This window comes from Bubalus kerabau, chromosome 3, assembly GCF_029407905.1.
Source record: "Bubalus kerabau isolate K-KA32 ecotype Philippines breed swamp buffalo chromosome 3, PCC_UOA_SB_1v2, whole genome shotgun sequence".
Lineage (NCBI taxonomy): Eukaryota > Metazoa > Chordata > Mammalia > Artiodactyla > Bovidae > Bubalus > Bubalus kerabau.
In genome coordinates, this window is record NC_073626.1 from 149,988,658 (window position 1) to 150,012,789 (window position 24,132).

General features: G+C 39.1%; 1 protein-coding gene across 3 annotated transcripts in view; it reads left to right on the top strand.

Moving 5' to 3' along the window:
* Nucleotides 1-352: 352 nt before the first annotated feature.
* CCNYL1 (cyclin Y like 1) overlaps nucleotides 353-24,132 on the top strand; it is a 36,317-nt gene continuing 12,537 nt past the window's right edge. The window contains exons 1-5 of one of the 3 annotated variants that reach the window (XM_055573289.1): nucleotides 354-810; nucleotides 12,052-12,126; nucleotides 13,974-14,008; nucleotides 19,383-19,483; nucleotides 22,593-22,628. In XM_055573289.1, the coding sequence (XP_055429264.1) occupies nucleotides 585-810; nucleotides 12,052-12,126; nucleotides 13,974-14,008; nucleotides 19,383-19,483; nucleotides 22,593-22,628 (473 nt within the window). In that variant the 5' untranslated portion in view covers nucleotides 354-584. Of the gene's footprint in view, nucleotides 811-12,051; nucleotides 12,127-13,973; nucleotides 14,009-19,382; nucleotides 19,484-21,413; nucleotides 21,570-22,592; nucleotides 22,629-24,132 lie in introns of those variants that run through there. The other 2 variants (XM_055573291.1, XM_055573290.1) reach the window with 2 other exon arrangements.

A 24,132-nucleotide genomic window follows, 5' to 3' on the forward strand; every position in this document is an offset into this window, starting at 1 on the left:
GCACGATGAATGGAAACAGGAGTCCAGGGCGCGCCACTCGAGGGGCGGAGCAGCCGCGGGGCGGGGGCGGGGCATTGTGAGTCACGTGCCTGCCCTCGGAGGCGGGCTCTGGGAGGAAACTCTGTGTGTGATTGGTCCGTCGTAACCAGGTGACCGAAGGACGCGTTCCGGTTGGCAAGGGCCGGCCAGGCCAGCGCCTTTCAGTCGGGAGGCGGCGGCGGAAGGAGGAGGAGCTCTGACCGCGCTCTCTCCCGGCAGTGGCTGCGCGTCTCAGCGCTTGTCGGGTCCCCACCCCTTTTAAATAAGCCGGGCTGGTCGCCGCCTTCACAGACTAGTTGACTCCGGGGAGGCGGCGGCGGCGAGACAGCGGGGGTGCGGCCGGGGCCGGAGCCCTGCCCCGGGCCCGGCGGCGGGGCGGACAGGCGAGAGGCAGGCGAGGCAGCGTCTACATGCGCGGCGCAGCCCCGGCATAGCCCGGGGCTGCCCGTGCCCGCCGCGCCATTGTTGGGGGAGGGGGCGACTTCTGAGCTCGGCGGAGTCGGGGGCCGAGCGTAGGCGAAGGCAGCGAGGAGCGGAGGCGCCCCATGGGGAACACGCTGACCTGTTGCGTGTCCCCCAATGCCAGCCCCAAGTTGGGCCGGCGCGCGGGGCCGGCGGAGCCAGACTACGAGTCTGAGGTCTACGAGGCGGCGGCCGGAGACGCGGTGGCAGTAGCACCGGCGCCGGCTACCGTGGAACCCACCGAGTTGGATTTCGGAGCGGGTGAAGGCCACCACCTGCAGCACATCAGCGACCGGGAGATGCCCGAAGGTAAGAAAGCGGCCGGCGCGCCTCGCCCCTCGCGGGGCCGGCGCCGTCTGCTCTCGGGCTTACCTCTGGCCTCCGCCGACCCCCGGGTCCCCCGGGAGGGAGCCGCCGCCTAGGGCTTCTTCCTGCCTGGAGTTGGCTCTCTCGGGGCTGGGCACCGGGGACGGAGGCTGGCCCTGCCTGGCGTCCCCACCCCTTATTCTTTCCCCGTCGCGTCCGGCCAGTCTCTCTCCCTCTTCTCTACCCCAGCGCCCAATTCTCCTATTCCCATTTCGCAACCCGACCCGAGACCCTCAAGTCTGAGGCCCCTCCTGTTCGTGATCTCGTGGGACTTTGTGAAGACTTTCTGATGTATTCTCTGTCTTCTCAATGAAAACTTAAATACTCCCAACTTCGGCGATATCCATCCCATCTCCCTATCCTTACCTATCCAGATGGTACCTAAGTGAAGGAACGAGGTAAGGATCTAGATACACTTCCACTCGTTAGGATAGTTGATACTCGGGACAGTTAAGACAGATTTTAGGATTTGTTATTTAAAATCAAAACTGAGATCGACAGAGTTAGTGTGGCGTTAAGTAGAATTCTGTCTAGAGTTGTCCTGATTGAAGCGATCTTATTCTAACTATAATCTGAACACGATAGGAAAGAAAAAGGTGAGAGTGGGGCTTAAAATAACTGAACGGAGTGAAACGTTACTGCAACGGCTGCAGGGAATAGTTGTGTTTTTTTTTTGTTTGTTTGTTTGTTTTTTTACCCAAAGACGACCCCACGGAGCTCTGATTAAGAGTCTCACTTTGACACAAAAGTGTCTTCAGCTTTAACCAACTTCACTTGCATGTTGCCTCTTCTAAGGGAGGGGTGGGGGTGGTTCCTGAGACTGTTGGTCAAAAGTTTCAAAGGAGAAAAAAGAAATTCAGACTTTTATTTGTAATACAAAGATTTGGCAGTTAAGATGGCAGATCCTGCAGAAAAGTTGTCTCCATGGCTACCTCTCCTTCCAACCCCCTCCTGCCAGTGGAATCCTATTCAACTTTCAGAATGTTCAGGTAAAATTCTGAAGACGAAATGGCTGGGGGTGGGGGTAGGTTGTCATGGAGAAGAGAAGAGAGAGGAGAGGAAATGTTTGATTTTTTTCCTCTAGAATTTTGAAACTGGACAGCTCTAGGTTTTTGTTTTTTTTTTCCAAAAAAAATAAAAAGATTCTGGATAACACTGGCTCATTAATAAAGACTGTGTTCTTTAAAGTAAAAAACATTGTGTCGTGAAGATGTTAAAGCCCCATTGGCCCAATTGTTTCGTCTAAATGCCAGAGAGTATTTCTTTATTTCATAGAGAAAATGTCTTACAGCTCTTCTATTTAAATTTTATTTGGGTTTACTTAATTTCTTTCAGAGTTAGAATAGGTAAGCCTGTGAACTCACCCATATGATGGACATGGCTTTGTAAGTGGAAAGTACTCCCTTTTCAGATACTGTCAGATACTAGTCAGATACTGTGAAAGAATAAATTATGTAAATTAATTGTAGCTTTAAAAACAAAACTTGTGCATAGTTGTGAAAACTGCTCAGTTTGTTGCTATAAGGTAAGCCTCTAAGTGATTTTAAAAAACAGTATGTAGGCTAGTGTAGTTGGACTTTTGTATAATTCTTTTAAGATTTACAACGTATTTTCGGGTGTATTTCACTTGACCCTTCCATCTATAAATAAGACCTGTGAATATTCTCTGTGTGTTGCCAATGAAGAAGCCAAGACTTAGAGATCTGAAATAACTGTGTAACATAGCTGCTGAACAGAAGAGACAGACTTGAGAGTGGTAGATACACCAAATTCAGTTGTTGGGTGCTTAAAAAAAACTATTTGGAATGCACTTTTTATTTTATAATTTATCTGTGAGATAGGCCTATCTCAACTTCAGTTTTGATTATTTCCATTTGAGTTTATTGTTCACAACTCAGAAGCAACATTTACCTCTCCATTCTATGTCTGTACATTTATTACAATGGATAGGAATAAAAGAAGTCGTGAAATAGCCTAAATTTACCAGTCAGGTAAACATGTTGGTATATTTGAAAGAGTTTGTTCTGCTGACCTCGAATTGAAGCCGAGAATGCCCTGGACAGAGGGACATTAGGAGAAACTGGTAAGCAGGCAGGTAAGGTACAAAGCATTTAGTGAGGAGGAGTGCTAAGTTGGGAACTAGAAAAAGAGAGTTCACGAGTACAGAATTTACCTTTTTATGTTTGACATGATTGTTAAAATTTTACTTAAATTTGTCTCTCTTTTTTTTGGCATTCAATAAAGTGATAAGAGAAACCTCAGTTTCAGCATTTGCCTATTATTAAGTTTCCATAGAAACAAGGTCAGAACACCGAATGTAAAGTGCAAGCACATTGGAAGTTTGCTCTTAATGTTTTTATTTCAGACAATTTTATATCAGTTTCCCTGGAAACTGAGAAATACATTGATATAAAACATTTTGGCTTTTTTGCAGTGAAGAATTATTTGGTTACTTAAGACAAAATCAAACATAAATGATGCCTTGTTCTTCAGAAACCTTTGAGAAGAACATGATTTCTTCAAGCTGTTTCAGTTAACTCCTAAAGAACCTAGTATAAATACAGACTCAAAAGAATTTTGTTGCTACCTTGCCTTTAACAATGTTATCTAATGCAACTGATGTTAGTGTCAATAATAGAAAATAAGATGCTATGGTCCTATTATCTGATTTTATTATTATGCATCTGCTTTTCAAACAGCCTTTATATTGTGCCCTTAGGAACTTTGCTCATTTTCTGGTGCAAGGTGCTCTCTCAAATGATTCCTTCCTTCCATCCTCCAAGGAGTGGGTAGGGAGGGAATTGACGATGTAATGGGGAAAAAACCTCTGAGCAACAGGTCTTTCCTCTTTTCAGTAGCTATTATAAACACTTTTTTTTACTTTTTTGATAACAATAAACATTTGAGGTAAAAGATTTACAAAATACTGAAAAGTAGTTCACTCATACTCAGAATATCAAGAATTTTTATTAATATTTTGGTGTTGATTCTTCCTGAACCTTTTGTATACATATAAACAGAACGTTGTGTTTATTGTATGAAATTGTTCTTTGTGTGCCACTTTGTAACTTTCTCTTGTAAAGTGAAGAAGGGAAGCTCCTGGAATCATGCTGACACCTGAAGCACGCTCCAGGATGTATTTCCATGCAGCTGCATGTAGCTGTACAGTCTGCTTTTTATCGCCTGTTTAATGGTTGGAGCATCATTCATTTACCCACCCTTTATGGTTGTCTTTTATAATCCCATTATATTGCTTTATTCTGGGCACAGACATAAAAAGTGATGTGATGTACTTCCCTGTAGAATTCTGGTAGTACACTTTGTCTTATGACTTAATTAAATTCATAGGGTGAGTCATTTTGTAGTTAAGGTATTTTAACATTAAATGTTCTTTCCCCAAATTAAAGTTACCATTGATTTTTCACTGAAGAGTAGATTGCCTCTCTTAGGTTTTTGTGGTTCTTGGTAACCTGTCGGTGTCTTTGATTCTGAGTAACTAAACTACCACTCTAAGAGATCTGAAATTAATGCTGGTCTTAGGTGACAAACACATCAAAGGACAGCATTAGAAGGAATCTTAGATGATGAAGGAAAATTAGGAGAAGCATAAATGATCTGGGGTACACTGAAATGGATGATTATTGGGCACCATTTAGGGGCAGGACAAACAGAGGTTATACAGACAAAACCCAAACCCTAACTCTGGTCTTTACTTCCTAGAGGTACCGGGGGGCTGATGACACAGGAATAATGTTAAGTAGCGAGACACTGAGAAGAAAGAAAATGATGATCACAGACTGGGGAGGAGTGTTACTGGGGGTGGTTTCCTTAAGTGACCACTGAGCATCCTAGGAGTGAGGGAGAGCCATGTGAGGTCCTCAGAAGGGAATATGCTTGGGGTAGGCAGAGGACAGAAAGAGGGTGGCTGCAGCTGAGTGAAAGAATGCCGGGAGGAATATCGGGGGATTAAGGCCTTGTGTGTCTAGTAGGCCCTGACAGGAAAAAATACGGATTTTAGTCTAATTGTAATGGGAAACCATTGAAAGATTATATACAAGGGAATGATAATTCTTAAAGAAGGGGAGGAGGGCGGGAGAGCAGACCAGCTACTCTAATGTGGGCAGGGGTAGAATGAAGCAGGGAGCCCAGCTAGGAGGCTGGTGTAGTTGCTCAGCTGAGAGCCAACAGTGGTATGAACAAAAAAGCAGTATTAATAAGGGCCTAAAATAGCCCGACTTGAAGAAACTGAGTGAATCTAAAAGTAGGCTAACAATATGAATGGGACAAGTCACAGAAAAAGAAATGCAGATGGCTTTTAAACATATCCTCACACATAAGAGAAATGAAAATACAACTACTGTAGCTTCTGTTGGGAGAAAATTCAGAAACTTGGCACTGCATTCTTTGGTGACACTGAAGAAAGCTACATTCATATATTGCTGGTAGAAATGGGAAATCGGTCAACCCCTTGAAGGGGAAGTTGGCACAATCTCACTTAATCCAGAGATCCTACTAAAGGAATTTATTCTGAAGGTATAGGCCGCATATGTTGCATTATCTTCAGTAGCAAAATACTGGAAATAATTCAGATGTCCAGTAAGGGACTGGTAAACTAGCACATCCAGACACTGAAGAATTAGGGACTGTGAAAGAGCTCTCTCCACTGTTAATGACTTCATCTCCAGGGGATGTTAACCTGAAAAAAAATGGGGAGAGAATATACACTAATCCCCATGACAGAAGCAGGAGAAATGATATGTATTTGCTTATTAAAGAAGAAAAAGGAAGAACACTAGGAGAAATGCTTGCCCTTGTGTACTCTTATCTTCTTTCCTTTAGTGGGTAGCCTGACTCAATGACATGAGTTTGCACAAACTCAGAATTGTGTAGGACTGCGAAGCCTGGCGTGGTGCAATCATGAAGTTGCAAAGAGTCAGACACAACTTAGTGACTGAACAGCAACCAAGCATTGTTTATTTAAGATATTATTTGGCTGAGGGTGATGAGTGGAGATAAATTTTCCTGTGAAATGCTAAATGTTCACTTTTGGCTTTTAGTTAATTTGTGAAAGCGTTGATGTGTCATTTATTATGCTTTATATAGTATATCCCCTTCATGGATCGCAGCCTTGTCATGGCGAAGGGGCTTATGTAACTCAGTGAAGCTATGGTGTATACATTGCTCTTAAATTTCATTTGATTCTCATCATGTTCTGAGTTAGGCGGTGTAGGGATTGTTCTCTGAGGTACAGAGTTGTCCAAGGTTTTATTCATTTTTAAAACCTTGATAGATGGGGACTGTAAATTCCAAATACATGATATATAGGAACAGAATTTATTGATGTCATTTTGTGCTCTGCTTTGAAATACTACCTTTTTTCTCACCCCTTTTTAAAAAATTGTTTATTTTTAGGGTATTAAAGTAATAAAACTTTAAGAGTTAAAACAGTAACATTGCATAATGTGAAATGAAATCACTGTAGCTTGCAACCCAGAAAAGTTCTTAAAAGTCCAAGAAGCCTAAGTACTTTTTAGAAATACATAAAGCCAGGTATATTTACCTGTATATCATCTCTTAGTCATGATTATTACAACACTGATTGAGGATTAAGGTAAGGCAGAACTGAGAACCAAGTTAGAGGCAAGTTCAGAAGCAGTTTGGAAGCCAGGATGGTCAGAAGCTAGGGAAGCAGGAGCAGTAGAGGGGCTTGCAGGAGCATGCTGTGTGCCCTCTGGTGAGACAGTTCAGCATCGGCAGGCAAGAACCACTTGGCTAGGGTGCAAAGTGTGGACCCAGATGAAACACCAGATGATCATAAGACATGAAATGTATTATTAGCCATAAAACTAATATATTATACTACTGTGGCTGGATGGCATCACTGACCTGATGGACGTGAGTCTGAGAGTTGGTGATGGACAGGGAGGCCTGGCGTGCTGCGATTCATGGGGTCGCAAAGAGTCGGACACGACTGAGCGACTGAACTGAACTGAACTGAGGGGTGATAGGGCAGTTCAGTAAACGGAGTAAACCTTTAAGTAAACTGGAGCCCAGAAGTTGGCCCAGAAAATGCTGACAATCCTGTTAAATTGCAATATATTAAGTGAAGATAGCATATTAAAAAGCATGAGATAAAAAGCAACCTAGATAACATATTAAAAAGCAGAGACATTACTTTGCCAACAAAGGTCCGTCTTGTCAAGGCTATGGTTTTTCCAGTGGTCATGTATGGATATGAGAGTTGGACTGTGAAGAAAGCTGAGCGCCGAAGAATTGATGCTTTTGAACTGTGGTGTTGGAGAAGACTCTTGAGAGTCCCTTGGACTGCAAGGAGATCCAACCAGTCCATTCTAAAGGAGATCAGTCCTGGTTGTTCTTTGGAAGGACTGATGCTAAAGCTGAAACTCCAATACTTTGGCCACTTCATGCGAAAAGTTGACTTATTGGAAAAGACTGATGCTGGGAGGGATTGGGGGCAGGAGGAGAAGGGGACGACAAAGGATGAGATGGCTGGATGGCATCACTGACTTAATGGACATGAGTTAGGGTAAACTCTGGGAGTTGGTGATGGACAGGGAGGCTTGGCGTGCTGCAGTCCATGGGGTCGCAAGAAGTCGGACATGACTGAGCAACTGAACTGAAGTGAAGAAAAACTAAAGAGCCTCTTGATGAAAGTTAAAGAGGAGGGTGAAAAAGTTGGCTTAAAGCTCAACATTCAGAAAACTAAAATCATGGCATCCGGTCCCATCACTTTGTGGCAAATAGATGGGGAAACAGTGGCTAACTTTATTTTTCTGGGCTCCAATATCACTGCGGATGGTGATTGCAGCCATGAAATTAAAAGACGGTTGCTCCTTGGAAGGAAAGTTATGACCAACCTAGACAGTGTATTGAAAAGCAGAGACATTACTTTGCCAACAAAGGTCCGTCTTGTCAAGGCTATGGTTTTTCCAGTGGTCATGTATGGGTGTTAGAGTTGGACTATAAAGAAAGCTGAGCACCGAAGAATTGATGGTTTTGAACTGTGGTGTTGGAGAAGATTCTTGAGAGTCCCTTGGACTGCAAGGAGATCCAGCCAGTCCATCCTAAAGGAGATCAGTCCTGGGTGTTCATTGGAGGGACTGATGTTGAAGCTGAAACTCCAATACTTTGGCCACCTGATGCAGAGAGCTGACTCATTTGAAAAGACCCCGATGCTGGGAAAGATTGAGGGAAGGAGCAGAAGGGAACGACAGAGAATGAGATGGTTGGATGGCGTCTCTGACACAATGGACATGGGTTTGGGTGAACTCCAGGAGTTGGTGATGGACAGGGAGGCCTGGCGTGCTGCGGTTCATGGAGTCGCAAAGAGTCGGACTCGACTGAGCGACTGAACTGAACTGAAGTCAGTATGTTGACATTAGTCTCCTTCCGTCAGATGATTTCTTGGTCACTAGTTTCTCTGATATTTTGACAGGGAAAAATCATTTATTGACAGTTTGACAGCATAATTTTAACACTTTTAGGCTTTGGTAATGCATTTTGAACGTTCTAAGTTGCCTTTATTTTCACATTTTTAACATCTGCAATTGAGATGAATCTCTCGATTGATAGAATGTTAGGTTGGAGGAAAAGCAGCGTTCAGTGATCTGGTATACAGGTTTCTTCCTGGGAGTGTTTATATTAAGACCTGAGCTTAATTTTTTTAGTCATCCTTTTTCTTCGTAAGTCTATCATGCTGTCAAATGAGTTGCAATTTAAATTGATAATATTAAAGTGATGGGTCTTAAAATATAACTTTCATGATAACCCCTAATCAAGAGCTCAAGAATATTTCTCCTGGGTTAAAACATTATTAAAGATTGCTAAAGAAGTAATTTTAGAAAGAATTCGCATATAAAATGCACAGTAATTTCTCAGAATACCTCTAACATTATTGTGTGTGCTTGTTGCGGGAGAGGGGATGAGGGGAAGGGTGGGTAGTAATGCTTTGCTTCCTAGTTGCCAGTCTTACTTTGTGACAGTGAAGAGTATGGTACATTTTTTTCATCGTCTCCTTAGACTCTTGGCAAAACAGTTAATGGAGCGTGCAGAAATATTGTGTGTATGTATGAGTTTATTGTCTAATGGCTTACCTGTCAAGTCTAAAATAGTGATGTAGTTTTCACTGGCAAAAAGTGCAAGTTGTATAGAAAATTGTTCTATAGGCTGTAAACAGAAGATTAGTATTTTCTGAAAACCTCATGCAAATTGACAGCAGTAGGGCCTTAGTATGTTTAGTACCTATAAATGATAGGCAGCTCACCACAGTGGAAATGACACTGATAATTATGGGAAAGTGGTCAAAACTATGTAATCAAAAGAAATACAGATTAGATCTACAGTGTTATTCCTTATTTCTGTTAGTAGGACTTTTTCCTCCACAACTATGCAGAGCAGGGGTAGGAACTAAAACTGTCATGATTGGTAGCATTATACACTAATGTGGCCCCACCTTCTTCAGGAAGCAGTTTAGCACTGTACCCTGAGCCATGAAAATGATCTAACCTTTTGGCTTAGACATCCCACTTTTGAAGATCTTTGCTAAGGAGGTAAAACCATTGTTTATTTAAAAAGCTGTATAACAATAGATGAAAAGTTTCCTCATCAAAGAATAGAACATTTTAAGTACCTAAACCCCAGCAATAGGGAATTGGCTAAGTACAGTATAGGAATACCTTGATGGGCTGTTGTGTATTCATTAAACAGTAAATATGCAACAGTCAGATGTAGAAGGGTTGTTAGTAACAAGAAGACATAAATTATACACTAATTAGAGTTTTTTCTAATGTGTAAGGAAAACAACTAAAAGTAAGGGTTGTGAATCTGTGGGTTAATTTTTAAATAGTGTCATTTTGACTCATGCAAATATTTATATTTGTTCATGACATTTGTTAAAGGAATGAGCAAGTGACTTTTACCTTTCCCCACCTTCAGTGTGATCATCAGTTCTCCTGGTTAACCAGGTCTCTTTCTGTTGCAAGTTTGAGAAAATGTCTCAGAATAGCTTAAATTAAAAATACATATATATTGACTTTTATATAACTGGAGTTGATAGAGTAAATTAAGCAGTACTTGACCCAGGAGTTCAGTGATCTCACAGCCTGTCTCAGTTCTGCTCTCCTCTGTTGATCTCTCCTGAAAAGCTTTTCCCCTCTTGATGGCAAGAGGAGTGTCCAGCAGCTCCAGGTTAGCTAAGGAGCCTAGGGTACCGCTCTGCCTTTTTCTGCTTCTTGGAAGGTCCCAGGAAAGCTGTGATCTATTAGCCAGTTCTGGGTCATGTGCCCACCCTTGAAACCTCTAGAGTAGGGTAGGGGGAGTGCCAGCTCTTTTCTGGTTACTTGGGCAAGTTTACCTTTTTCCTGCATGTCATTTCTTTTATCCCAGCCTTCTTGCTTTCTGTATATAGATCTGTAGTAGCACATCATAGCATACCAGTAGCACACCCTGGTTTGGCAGGGTGTGTGTGTGTGTGCGCGCGCAGGGTGTGTGTGCGTGTGCAGGGTGTGTGTGTGTACACGGTGTGTGTGTGTGTGTTAAAGTTTGCTTCTCTTTGATCCTGACACTTACTTTTCCTGGACTTCCATTGACTCTTGTTAAATTTTACCATGCCATAAACCCTGATGAAAAATATGGCTACTTGGCAAGCATTTCTGCTTATTTTTTAGATTCCAGTGTAGCCTGTTTACTTTCTGGTACAGATAAGTAGTCATGAATCCTTTCAGAAGCCTTAGGTCAAAAGTCTCTACCTGTCAACTTTGTGTACAACTGAAATAATTTATTTTCCTGGTGTCGCATTTTTCAAATATGTAGGGGGTAAAAAACTTTAATTTTATGGGTCTTTTACATAAAACTGTTGAATAGACTATTTTCTCCAAAAATTGCTTAATAAACTCCAAATGCAGTGAAGGAATTTTCATGAAGAACAAAGCAGTTGGTTTACATATGTAAATTTATAGTGCTGGCAGTAACATTAAAATTCCCATTAAACCAGGAAGTCCCAAAGCACTGTTCATGCAAAATTCTTTCTTTGAGGAAGAAAAGGGTTCTAGGTAGATAACATTTGTGAAATGTTGGGTTAGATGGAATTCACTACTGGACTGGTTAGTTTTTAATATATCAATGTATATAGCTTTTTGATTCTCAGGGATAACATGTAAATCACTTTGACCACCAAACACCCCTTTAAAAATAGGCCAATTATTATGTGGTTTGGGAAATATTGCCTTAACTATTACTCTTTAAAAATCTTGGTGCAGTTTCTTAAAAGATTGTTTAATTGGTTTGAGGTGGACTTCACTGAGTAAGTGCCTATAGGGCTTTTATGTTTGTTTTAAACAACAACCTTACTGTCCAATGTGGCAGCTTGTGCTTGCTTGATATTTCTGCCTAAATAGAAGACTCTCCCATCTTGGTGCAAAGTGAACTGCCAGCAGACCCACCTTTTTTATGTAGGTATGGGCAAAATTTTTTTCAAGCAGCCCTTTGATGTGCTCCAGGAAGTACTCTTATTGAAGCCTTCTATTAATCATGCACCATGAAAGGAAAAAGTGAGAGTTTAGCTTTGGAAATAGAGAGCAAAGTTAAAAATCACTATCTTGGAAGTGTTCCTATGGATCAGAACATTGAACTCTTATGTATTCCTCTTAAATCTGCCATGATGAATAGCCCCTAGATAAACAGCAGCCAACTGTTGAGTGGAGTTAGAATTAGCCATTGGATTGTCTGAAGAACATTTGCCAAAAGCAGCTCATTTGGTTATAGCATATTTGATAGATGGAGCTGGTATCTGACAGTAATTGACTACAGCATAACTTGCTTCTTGAGACTTCCTGAAATGTGCTAGTAATATCAGCTTAAAGAGAGGTGACTGAATTTTTAATCAAATAGGAGGGGAGGCATAGATTAGGTGCAAGTTTAAAAAAAAAAAAAAAGCCTAAGACATAGCCCTGGTTTTATTCCACATGTTTGGAGAATTTCTACAGTTTTTCTGTTTCCCAATAGAATTTTTATATTGTTGCCTTTACTACAGTTTCCTTCTTGTCATTACTAAAAGCTCTTCTTAAGGCTATTAAACGTGATTAAAATCAATGTGTAGCTGTTTTAAAAGTCATGTCTTTTTCTACTCAACTAATTGTCACACCTTTCTCTCTTCTTCCTGTGCAGACTTAGCTTTGGAATCAAACCCTTCTGACCACCCAAGGGCAAGCACAATTTTCCTGAGCAAATCTCAAACGGACGGTAAGACAGTGTTTTTCCCCCTGAGAAAAAGATTGAAAACTTTTTGTTTTGTGTATTTTAGGAAGATACAGAAAAACACTTAGATTAGTTTAAATATTTTATTTTTTCATATGTGATAATATTTTAATATGTGATATTTTATTTTAATATGTGATGATACATTTTTCCTTTAGGTGTCACTATTTTAATGAGGAGAAACACTTAGACCATCTGTTTATACACTCTGCTACTTCTTTATCAACACAGTCAGCTTGCCACATGATTTAGTTGTGGTCTGTTTTTCCATGCTACTTTGTCCTTTTCCTCTTGTTCCAAGAGCACATGAGTTAAAGATGAATGATAGGGTTTAGGTCACAGTTAGGTTTTCATTTGATTAAAAAAAATCAGTTGTTATGTATGGGAATCGAGTCTTGTGATTTTGGCACCATTTTGCACAGTGCTCAACCAGATGAACCTCTCTCACATCCAGATTCATGTGAATTTTTAAGTTCTTTTAAAAGTTCTTATAAGAACTTTTAGCTCTTCAAAGTTCTCTCATCCTAATGTAGTGCTGGGCCAGGGTAATCAGAGCAGCATGCCTGCCATATGGGGTTTTCCAGAGGTTATCCTCAGTAAGGGAAACCGTGTGTAAATTTCTGGTGTCCTGCTTGTTTTAAGATGAGAATCAGAACTGAAAGTTTTTGCACTCCTACTTGTTGTCTTGCCTGCTTGTCTTCCTTAATACGTGTTAAATCCTAGTTTATTTGCTAAAAAGCCACACATGATCAAGTTTTTCGGTTGTTTATGAGAGCAGGAATACAAGTGAACGTTCTATAATATTTGAAGTAATGCAGCACAATAAAAAATAGAGGGTTCTTTTTCTTTTATTTTCATTAGATTACCGGTTTTTATCAAATGGTCTGTCTCAGGAACAGCCAGCAGGAAGAGGGCCAGGCGTGGGGGCGGGGCGCAGAGAGCTCAGGCCCTCTCCGAGTGCACCACGTGTTCTCCAGCCTGGGGGCGCCTGCATTTTCTTAAAGTGTGTGTACTTTGGCTTGAGGCAGTTATTTCTAGTTAGGATTACTGTATTTCTCAGTCTTTTCCAGACTCATGAGCTGCTCACACTGTAGAGAGACAGTGGAGAGAGTAAAAGAAACACAATCCCATGCCCCTGTCTCTCCTCAGTCTAAAGGAATTCGTGCTTGTGATGCCATGGGAATGAGTGTGGCCTAAGACTCTCTTTGAGCTTATGTTCTTCTGGCCTTTGTTGGAGCACAACAGTTCTATGTTCTGTCAATGTATGTTAGTGAGGTCAACACACATGTTAAAATTTATAGATTGCTTTCCAGTGTGTAAAGACCCTGTATTTTTTAACTTGGGTGTTTGAGTAGGTGACCAATAAGTGGTTCAGGATGCTTCCAGAGACATGGGTGCTTGACCAGAAACTGGTTCTTAGAGTTGTCATCTGTTAATCCAGGTGACTAACGTACATGTAGAACTAGAAAATACTACATACTATGCAGCTGGTAAATTTTTTTTTTTTTTTTTTTTTGGTAAATTTTTTTATTAGCTAAATATTTCACCTGGCCTAATTTGCTTTGTCCTTTTCTTTTGTAAATGGAAAGTCTTTGATTTGTACCTAATACAGAGTATCTGTTAGGTCAAGTAGTAAAACTAAGTTTTTAGATATTATTTATAGGATTCATTTTGCTGGGTGATTTAAATTATATGTTTTGTTGGAAATTATTTTTTAAAATAGAATGAAATTTTAACTCATTGTGTATATTGGTAATCCATCAGATAACTAGTGACTTATTTTTCTATGGTATTTGTATCGGAATTCATCAGTTAATTTTTTTTATTCTTAGTGCGAGAAAAGAGGAAGAGCAACCATTTAAACCATGTAAGTAAATAGTTGAAAAGTTAAGAAATCAATAGTTCAATTAAAAGCATGTCTGCCATGATTTCCTAAAAAGTATGATGGATCCAATACTGTTAGCATTGACCTCTTATTTATAAATTTTCTGAATCTCTAGTTCCTAATTATCAAGTATATTTAGAAAGGTTTTTGATTTGGTAGTTCCCTTGTTTTTTTAAGGGTCCTGACATTTAAGTTAAATTTCAATAATATGGTTATAGTATAAAGATCGAGCTTAAATTCTTTTGCCTTAAATTTTTGATCTTAGTTTTTAACCAAAATAATAAAAGTGTAATAGGTAATTTAACTTTTAGCACTGTCCATTGACTTGTTGGCACAGCAGGTGAAATCTTAACTTCCTGTCCACCGTGATTTTATTTCCGTCCTCTGCCCCCTTTGCGTGCGTCAGTTTTTAATAAGCCAGAACCGCTGTGTCCATCGCTGTGACTACGCAGTGCTGCTCATTGCTGAGCCGCATAGGCCTCTGTGCCGCCTCCCCGTGCGCCTTTCGGTCTTCTTTTTCAGTATTAATGAAATCTAAGCGCTTCTGCACTTCTCAGGATAATCCAGTTCTGCTTTTTCTAGCAAGCATGATCTCACACAGCCAAACACAGTTGAGTAGCTCCCTGGCCAATCTCCCTATTTTCACATTCTTCATTTTTTTCTGTGGAATCAATTTCCTGACTATATTCACTTGCCTGTTTTTTAACAGCTATTTTTCCCCCAAATGTTGTAACATTTGTCACATGCCCATCAGAAATATTTTCCATCCACAAAACCACATCTGTTCCATTTTTTCTTGGAGACACTTCTTGCCAACCTTCTGTCTTCCTACCCTCTACATACTAGTGTTTCCTAGACGGGCTCTGTGCCTATTTCCTGGGATATCTGTGTGAAGTCACCTGGGATCTCACATCACTGCTCTCTCGTGTTGGATCCCCTATGTCCTAGATTCTGTTTCCCTCTGTCTTGTTATATTCTCTTGTTTTACTGGAGCACATTTTCCTGGAAAAAGGCACATGGGCAAAAATTTTTTAAAGACCTAGCCTCTATGAAACTCCTTACATTTGATAAAGTGTAGAATTCTGGGTTGAAACTAATTTTTGCAGTTCTAGAGAGGTTTCTCTCTTGTCTTCTCATTTACAGTGTTGCTCTTAAATCTATTGAATTTGATACATTGTATCTTACCAGATTAGTCATTTCTCCATTCCTTCCTCCTGTGGAACCTTGTAGTAACTTCTGTCTTTGTGGGGTTTTGAAATTTCATAATATGGTTTGGTATAGACCTTGTCACTCTGTTGGGGCCTTTAAACATACAGAACATCTCTTCTAGTGAATTTTTTTATGTGTGTCTTTGGTATTTTCTTTTTTTTTTTTTGGATTCCTGTTAGTCAGATGTTGAAAATTTTAGAGCATATTTCTGCACAGATATTTTTTTCCCCTACTGTTTTCCATTTTGGCTTCTTGTCCTACTTCCTGGGGGTTTCCTTGACTCTGCTCTAATCCTTCTATTGAATATATTGTTTTGTCTACCTTATTTTTATAGAGTTGTCTTCCATCCTTTTATTCTTTTTTTCACTGATGCAATTTCTCATCTTTCTGTAGATGTTGAAGATTTTTTTAAGTTTTTATTTGCTCCTGCATTTTTATCATTCCTATCGATTCCTTCTTCCTGTTTTGATCTCTGACTTCTTGGAGGTTTCCCTCAAATATGTGATGGTCCCTCACTGTCTGTTAAGATCTAATTGGAAGCATCACTTTGCACACTCATTAACTGATAGACCTCACTGCAAGGATTTGGTGACCATACCTCTGAATTCTGAACCTGCCTTGGGTTCTGTAAGACAAATTGGTTTTGTTGTTCCCATCCCAGTAACTCTGTAGGTTCCAAGATTGTGCTTCCTCTGTTCTGCCATGTCCGTTACCACTCCTTTATCTAGTTTTTTCATCTTTCAAACATCAAAAATCATCTGCTGTTTATCCTGTCTTGGGTATAGCTTTTTTAAAAAATACTTTTAATTCTAATGAGATGATATCTCTGAAAGAAGGGGGAAAGGAAGTAGATTTGTGGTTAGTCCACTCAAAGTTGGATTTGTACTTTGAATATAAATTCTAAGTTTAAAAGTTTTAATTCAGTATAATTAATGGTACTGATTCAGACAATACTTTCTATTATACCTATAATTAGAATACTGTACATTTCTACTAAGACCTTGATTAAGAATCCTATTCAAACTACTTATCCTGCCACATTGTCCGTTAATGTGCAGTAATGTAGATGGAGTAGTTTACACTAATGCACTTCTTGTTGTTTTATTGCTAAGTCAGACATGACTCTTTTGCAACCCTATGGACTGTAGCCCACCAGGCTCGCCTGTCCATGGACTTTTCCAGGCAAGAATACTGGAGTGGGTTGCTATTTCCTTCTCCAGGGAATCTTCTGACTGAGGAATCAAACCCACATCTCCTGCATTGGCAAGTGGATTCTTTACCCACTGAGCCACCAGGGAAGCCCCACATTAATGCATAGAGTATTACAAAATTTTAAGTAAAAGTCTTAATAATTATTAATAAACACATCTAAAACTTGTGGAAAGGGGAGGCAAAAAGTGAATTTCAGCTTAATTTTTTCATGGGTTAAACTCAGAGGCAGTAGGCAGGATGGGAAGATTCACTGGGTGGGGGCAGAATTTCAACAGGTGCTTGACTTTTAATGATAAGTTTTGGGGGCAGTTGTTACTTATTAGTCTTCCAGTATGATTATTTTCTAGTCTCTGCCATTAAACCTGAAGTCTACTAAGTAAGCCTTTTCCCTTCTTGTAAAGATTGTAAAAGTCCATCTGTTCTGTCCTTAGCTCTGAATGATGGTAAACACTCTTCTTCAGTGAACATTAAAGTATCAGTGGTGGGTTTTGCTGTTTGATTTTTATATTTGCATTTTATATCATTAATCTTTGTCAGTGTAGTTTATTGAGGTTTTGCACCAGCGATGATAAGGCTTTAATCATAAAGGACAGTTACCTTAAATTTTAAAGTGAGATGAGGGGAGAGTGAGCTGTTGGCAGCTAATATATCCAGGCTTTGCTCAGAAACTTTAATTTTGCCATCCTTTAGTGAATAGTAGATGCCAAAAGTTTGAATCACTTCAGGAGTAGGCCTGGAGAAGTGTTCACTGTTTCTTGGTAGGATCTAGCCAGTAGTCTGTAGGTTGCTGTAGACTAAATGAGCCCCCCGCCCCCCTGCCATAGTCTGTAGCGCCACGTCTAATTAAACTTCTTAAATATTTCAGCACTAATATTTCCAAAGATAAACAGATATAATTCATAATAGAGAAAAAGTTTTAATAGAGAAAAATGGGATAAATATCACCCAAAGCCAAAGCTGTACCAACGAGTCTATATTTTGGTGCATTTTCTTACTATTTTTGTTCCCCTCATAGATAGATTTTATAGTCATAACTGACTTTTACTATGTGTAGTGCATCATACTCTTAATAGTAGTGACCTTTTAAAAGTTAACTTCATTTAGGATATAAGCATTTGAATAAGTGTTCAGTTTTCATGCTGTGTCTCCTTTGAGATTCTAAAATTACACATTAACCAGATAGCTTAAGGAATATATGAGTTTCAGTTTAAATCATTTCTAGCTTGAAGGAGAAATTCCTCCAAATAGTGGTACTTTTCAGGTATGTTATGTCTAGAACTTTTTGTTAATAAAGGAGTAAGTGGCCTTGCCATAAAATATCTGGAAGAAGCAAACGGTGGTTTATACACCATTTGGATAGTTCTTATTATTGGCTATTGGCACTGTTTATTTAAATGCTCTGTATTTTAAAAAAACATCGACTAGATTTTCTCCTTGTTTCACCTTTGATGTATTTGTGGAGGACACTGATAGAGTGTGACAGCATGGTGAAAACTACTTTATATTAATAGGAGGAAGGAAGGCTCATCTGAATTAGTAAACAAAAACCAACAGAACCAAGTGTTAAAATTGTTTGAGTTCTGTGGTATTAAAGAATGCTATTACTTTGAGCTACTGACAGTGACTGGGATTTGATTATTGGCCTTTACTTAAAAGAAGAGAATTGTCCTAACATAGTTTAGGCTGTTTTAGTATTTGACTATGGCTGTGTTCTTGGGCTCTTCACAAATAAATGGATACTTCTAAAGTGTTTTAAAGACAGTTTATTCTCTAGAGGGTCTCACAAAGTTCTTTGTCACCTATCCAGCACCACTGCAGATAGTTCTAATGTGTATCATTAGTATGATTTACCTTCCAGTTGTAATTGATATTAAATAATTTGTCAAAGGCTTGTTGAATCCTAATTTGTCCCAGATTCTGTGCTCAGCAACTGGAGTAGGAGGAGTAAGAATCTTCGTAACCTGGAGGAGCTTGCTTGCTTACTTAGGAGGGGGATACCAGGCAAGCAGTTGAGACCATGTAACAGGTGGTGAATTAGATGTGTAAGTGTGCAGAAAGGGAGAAGTTCAGTGGTGTGGCTGCTGGCCGAGGTATGCTGGAGGTCGATGGGGTCAAATTTGCTGGGACAAGGAGGAAGAAGAAGCCAGTGCAGGCAGAGAGCAGCGTGCGCAAGGCAGCAGAGTGCCATGATGAGCGTCAGATAGCATGTAGAGTAGAATTAATAAAACTGAAATGAGTGGGAAGTATTCTCTGAGGCTCTCACTTGTCTAATATATGGCAGTCTTACTTAAACATGAAATGAGAAGTTAAATTCTCAGAGCTGCTTTATCTGTGTCTTGGCTGTGAGAGAATCTTAAAGCTGTACCCTTTTGTCCTCCAGATAAGGAAACTGAGGCCCAGAGAGCTCTATGGCCTCCAGGTCGCAAGTGATAGAGCAGCCCTGGCATGCCCAGCCTCTGACTCAAAAACGCTTGTTTCCTCACACTGTCTCCCAAGCTAATACACTTATGATTGGCGTTCATTTACTGCAGTGGAATGCTCTCACATCGATATTACATAAAGCAGTGCGTTTTATTGTAGTAAATGAATAGAAATAGAAATCTCCGCTGCATTTCATTGCTTAAGGAAGAAACACTGAAATCTTACTATATGCTTTCTACATTATTATAAAGGCAATTTATAATAGGTGCTTGCCAGGTTCATTTATGGGTCCTGTATCAAGGGCAGCAGTTTATACCACATTTCTCAGATCTTGCCTGTGGAAGTTAGAGTACAGAGGTTTCCCATGGAGCTGCACGTGATGCAACACTCAGCAGTTCATGGAGTGTAAGGAAAATCTTAATGCTTTATCGTTTGACATTTTAACCAAGGAAAAAACACACTTTTATAGGTTTAACTTACTGTGACATTTTCTTCTATCTCCCTTCCCCTTCAGGTATCTCCAGGGCAGCTTACTAAAAAGTATAGCTCATGCTCAACCATATTTCTAGATGACAGCACAGTCAGCCAGCCTAATCTTAGAACCACAATAAAATGGTGAGTACAACTAGGTTGCCAAGGGCTGAGTGACAGACCCCCTTCTTGCTGAAACCATTCTAGCCATACGTAATTTCATTCATTTGATTTGTCCTTTTCAGTAATCAGGTTAAGAAACTGGTGTCAACTATATGTTGGTTTCAAGGACCTAAATATGAGTCTTCAGTTTCCATTTTTATCATAGAGTACATGATAGAAGGGAAAGTCAGTTAGCAAGTAAGAAATCCCAGGGAAAATGTAAATCTTATTTGATGATTTCTATTGTTAAGATAATATTGAACATAATGAGAAAGAGAGGGGTACCTTCTTATTGTATGTTTCTAGAAAAAAGTATTTCTTTATGAGTTGGGAGTGTCCTACAACAATGTATACTAGTTTGGAAGCTACCGTTAGAAGAAGGAACAGCGTGTCCCCTACTGGCACCAAAGCGAATCTGCAGTTAAATTTAATTGGACTTGGTCAGATTTATCACACCCTGCATTTTTTTCCTGCAGTATTTCTGTATGAAATTTTACTTCTCCTTTCTCTCCCTCAAAGAGGGGGAAAATATATCAAAACTGTTTCAAGGGGCATACTCTCAAGCTTAATTTCTCCATAGATGAAATTTGTTCAACTAAGATTTTAACTTAATAGACACATTTAATTTTTGTTTATATTTGTGTATCTCCAACACACTGTATCAATCAAAGCAGAGAACAATAAAAGAGATGAAGTTGCAGAAACAAGGCTGTGGTCAGGCTTATACTTAAGAAGACACGAACAGTGTTACGATGACAAAAACTATTTCTCCATTTCTGGAAGCCCCTCATAGTCCACAATTAGAGATGCACAATTCAGAACGCCCTAATGATGGGAATGTTCAAGTTTACTTAAGAGAGAGAATTAAAAACAAAACAGGATGCAGACCTCCCTGCCTCTGTTGGAGTTGTCCATGGAACATTAACTAGTGTCTCCTTAGCATATGAATGTTGACTTTCCAGAACAGTTTGGGAAATGCTACTTGAAAATATTAGTATCCTTATCATCAATTTTAGTTTTCTGTCTTAAAAATATAATTAGCTTATAAATTTAATTTCATTATTAATGTGCAAGGCTTTTTATTTTTTAGCTGTTTAAATGATCAGTAACTTCTAACTTTAATTAAAAACAACCAGTTCACAATCATAATAATGTAACTTTCTTATAATATTAGTTTTGGTCAACTTGTGTTTCAACAAAAACTGAGCCCCATTGCTCTTTAAAGTCCTGAGTTTTGGCACTTCTCTCGAAATCAGTGTTTTTATTCAGCGAAGACACTAAATCTGTGGGTTAAAAAACTACTCTCACTGTGGCTAGACTCACAACTTCTTTTCAATTCAAAAGAGCCTGATGTTCCAGTATATAATTCAGAAGTAGTTTTAAAGATGAGTAGGTTTCATGCTTTTTATTCTCAACCTAGTCTTAATATTTGGAAATACAGTAAATTTTTCTCTGATTAAGTTTTAAAAATGACCATTCAGCACATTCATTATTGGTGAAATAAAGGTTTACTGAGAAAATTAGGGCAAATTGGCTTTTAGGAATGATTTTGAAAAGTACCATGGGATTAGTTTTCAGTGGGGTAGGTGAGCCTTATTAGAATCACCTGTGCAACTTTTTCAAGATATTCATGTATATCGCTGAACACATGAATTCCACCTTTCCTCTCTGCCTCCAAGACACAGAGTCTGTGGGTCTGTCTGGCTCTCTGTCCCTCTGTCTCTTTCTCACACACACACACACACACACACACACACACACACCCTTTTGACAAGCTGGGGAATGATGTGTGAGGCATGATTTTATAGACAAAAGTATCCTGAGAGATTCTGATCTTAACCCTAACTCACTCATTCCTAAACTTGGCTGCACGTTGCAGTCACCTGGGGAGCTTTAAATCCTCTTGCCCAGGTCGTACCTAATGGAGTTAAATCAGAGCATTTTGAAGCAGAAGCCAGGCAGTGTTTAAAGCGCCGGGTGATCCCAGTATGCAGCTGAGCTTGGGAACCACTCTCTGCTTCAAGGGTAGGAGAAAGAGAACTACTTCTGATAATTGGTGGGACCTTGAGTAAGTCAATTTTTAGCCTTGATTCCCTTATTTGTAAAATGGGTTAAGTGTCATATAAGGTTCAGTTGCTCTTTTTATCATGTAACTTTTAATTCTGTGACTTTAAAATCAATTTGAAGAAACTTTGAAGCACTATAGAAGTATCCATCTTTGATGCTAACAGTGTTAGTGGCCTTTCTGCAAATGCTAAGATTCTATAGGCTAGTTACAAAATTCAGATTTGCCTTCTCTCAATTATTTTGAGTTTCATTTTAGATACTGAGAACAAAGGGAAACAAGTAACTTAACCAGAGAACCCCTTAATGGCCTAATACACAGCATCTGTGAATAACTTAGGGCTATAGTAATGTAAAAAGTATCTGAGGACTTGTATCTATTGGTTAGTTAATACTTTATTTAAAATAATTTGGAAATACCTGTCATTAATAGTGTACTGTGCTGTATTGTGCTGCCTTATTAGCAGTGCTTATTTCAGGATAACTAGGCTTATCATCAACTTTGTGACTATAAAACTTTGATATTAAATTTTCTAATAATTATGTGTGAAAGTGATTTTAAATCCATTTTATTTGGTATGGAGCACTTGTATTACTTACTTTTAGAGAAATAATGGAAAATAGACATGTTAGAGGGATACTGAACTAAATCAGCTGATATGCAGTGCCTAACAAAAAGCCGTGTGTGGCTTAAATTTAACCATGTGGATAGATGATATAACTTGTATGGGACGAAAGATTCGTGCATAGAAGGACAAATGACCGGGGAAATATATAATAACTTATAATAATCAACCCAAACATGTCTTCTAAGAGCACATCTAGCATTTTGGGTCTCCTAATTTTGCTAAAAGCCAAAGAACCTAAAACATATGGGGGATAGCACCTGTGGGTAGTGCTCTGAATTAGAGGATGTGGGGGCCACTGGGCATCTGGAAGGTCTTACCTCTCTGCCAACCCTTGTTAAATGTCTTCAGGCCTAATGTGATAAAAATCAATTATTACAATATATTTTTTTCCTCCACAGTGTGACCTTAGCAATATATTACCACATAAAGAACAGGTGAGCTCTTTTAAAACCTATCTTGTTATTCCAGCTAATTAATTTACACAGTATCAAGTTTAGTGTTAAGTAATAACTATAGACAGTATTTAGAGTAAGCTTTTACTGTTAGAGTGCTTTTATTAGAGTATGGAAGTGAGTCATTTATTTTTATTTTGGGACTCTTAATTCTTTAACCACTCTTATGTGGTTTATATGGATATTTACTGTATTTGAAATTGAAAATTAAAAAATTAAATGCATTGTATGTTAAAACAGGCTTTCCTTAGCACTACTGAAATTCTGAGCTGAATGGAGCTTTGCTGGGTGCTGTCCTGTGCGTTGTCGTGTTCACAGCACCCCTGGCCTCTACCCTCTAGGGGCCAGTAGCACATGCTGCTTCTCTCCACAGCAGGACACCAAAAACTGTCACCTGAGGGATGAGACCACCATCTGGTTGGGGATCCCAGTGTTTAACATAAGTCTTTTTTTTTTTTTTTTTAATGAAAAATAACCATTTTCCACAACAAAATAGTGGAGAGAAAGGTATCTCATTAATAGGAGACAGTTGATTCTCATATCAACACTGTTTTCAGTCATTTGCTTTGAAGAAGCAATATGAAGATCCAGCCACATGCAGACATATAGTTGGGAAAAGGTGAATTTTTAAAGCCTTGAGATAATTTGGCATATTCTTTGATACTGTCCCCAAAATCCACATGTACTAGTTCATTAAATTAGTTAAGATGGAGTTCCAAGTCATTATCAGTGAACTTGAAGTAGATACTATGTTAAATTAATGCCCATTGATCTGTCCTGCATACTGAGTGGATCTGTTTATCTGTACATGATTTTATAATATTATACATTGTCATTTGCAAAGTATTGGCTCACATTTCTTTAGACAGTGTCAAAAACTCACTCTTGTTAGTATCACCACCCATCTTATCAGAAAAGTCTTTAAGTATTGAGAAATTAAGCTCACCATAAATAAAGCTCACACTAGAAGGTACACGTTTTCCAAAAATCCTGGTATTTTTAGCTTGATGGTTTGAATTTTATCATTGGTAACAAATAGTTTAGAGTTTTCTTTGAAGTGACAGGCTCACTTTATTCATTTTTTGAAAAAATGACTGTCAGTTGGTGTTTCATGAAAAAAGTGGTTTAAATATGATGTTCTAGAGGGAAAAAAGTGACTTACCAGTAAGTTACAAGTGCTCTTCCTTAACACAGCCATATTTCAGTACATACAAGTGCTTAATGCATACTTTCCACTTAGAATATGAAAAAGAAGAGTAAAGGTTTAAGAATACTTAATTTTTACTCTTTCATCAAGGATGTTCTTAAGTGAAGCAGACTTTTTACATGCATTTGGCCAGGAATAACTGAGTTACTTCTAATTTAGTTTCATACCACTGCCTTGATTCACACTCAGAAACGAGCAATTTTACCCATTTTTGCTTTTATACAATCATAGTTAAGTGTCACACAGTGTAAAGGCAGGTGATGTCTTGTTATTCTTATA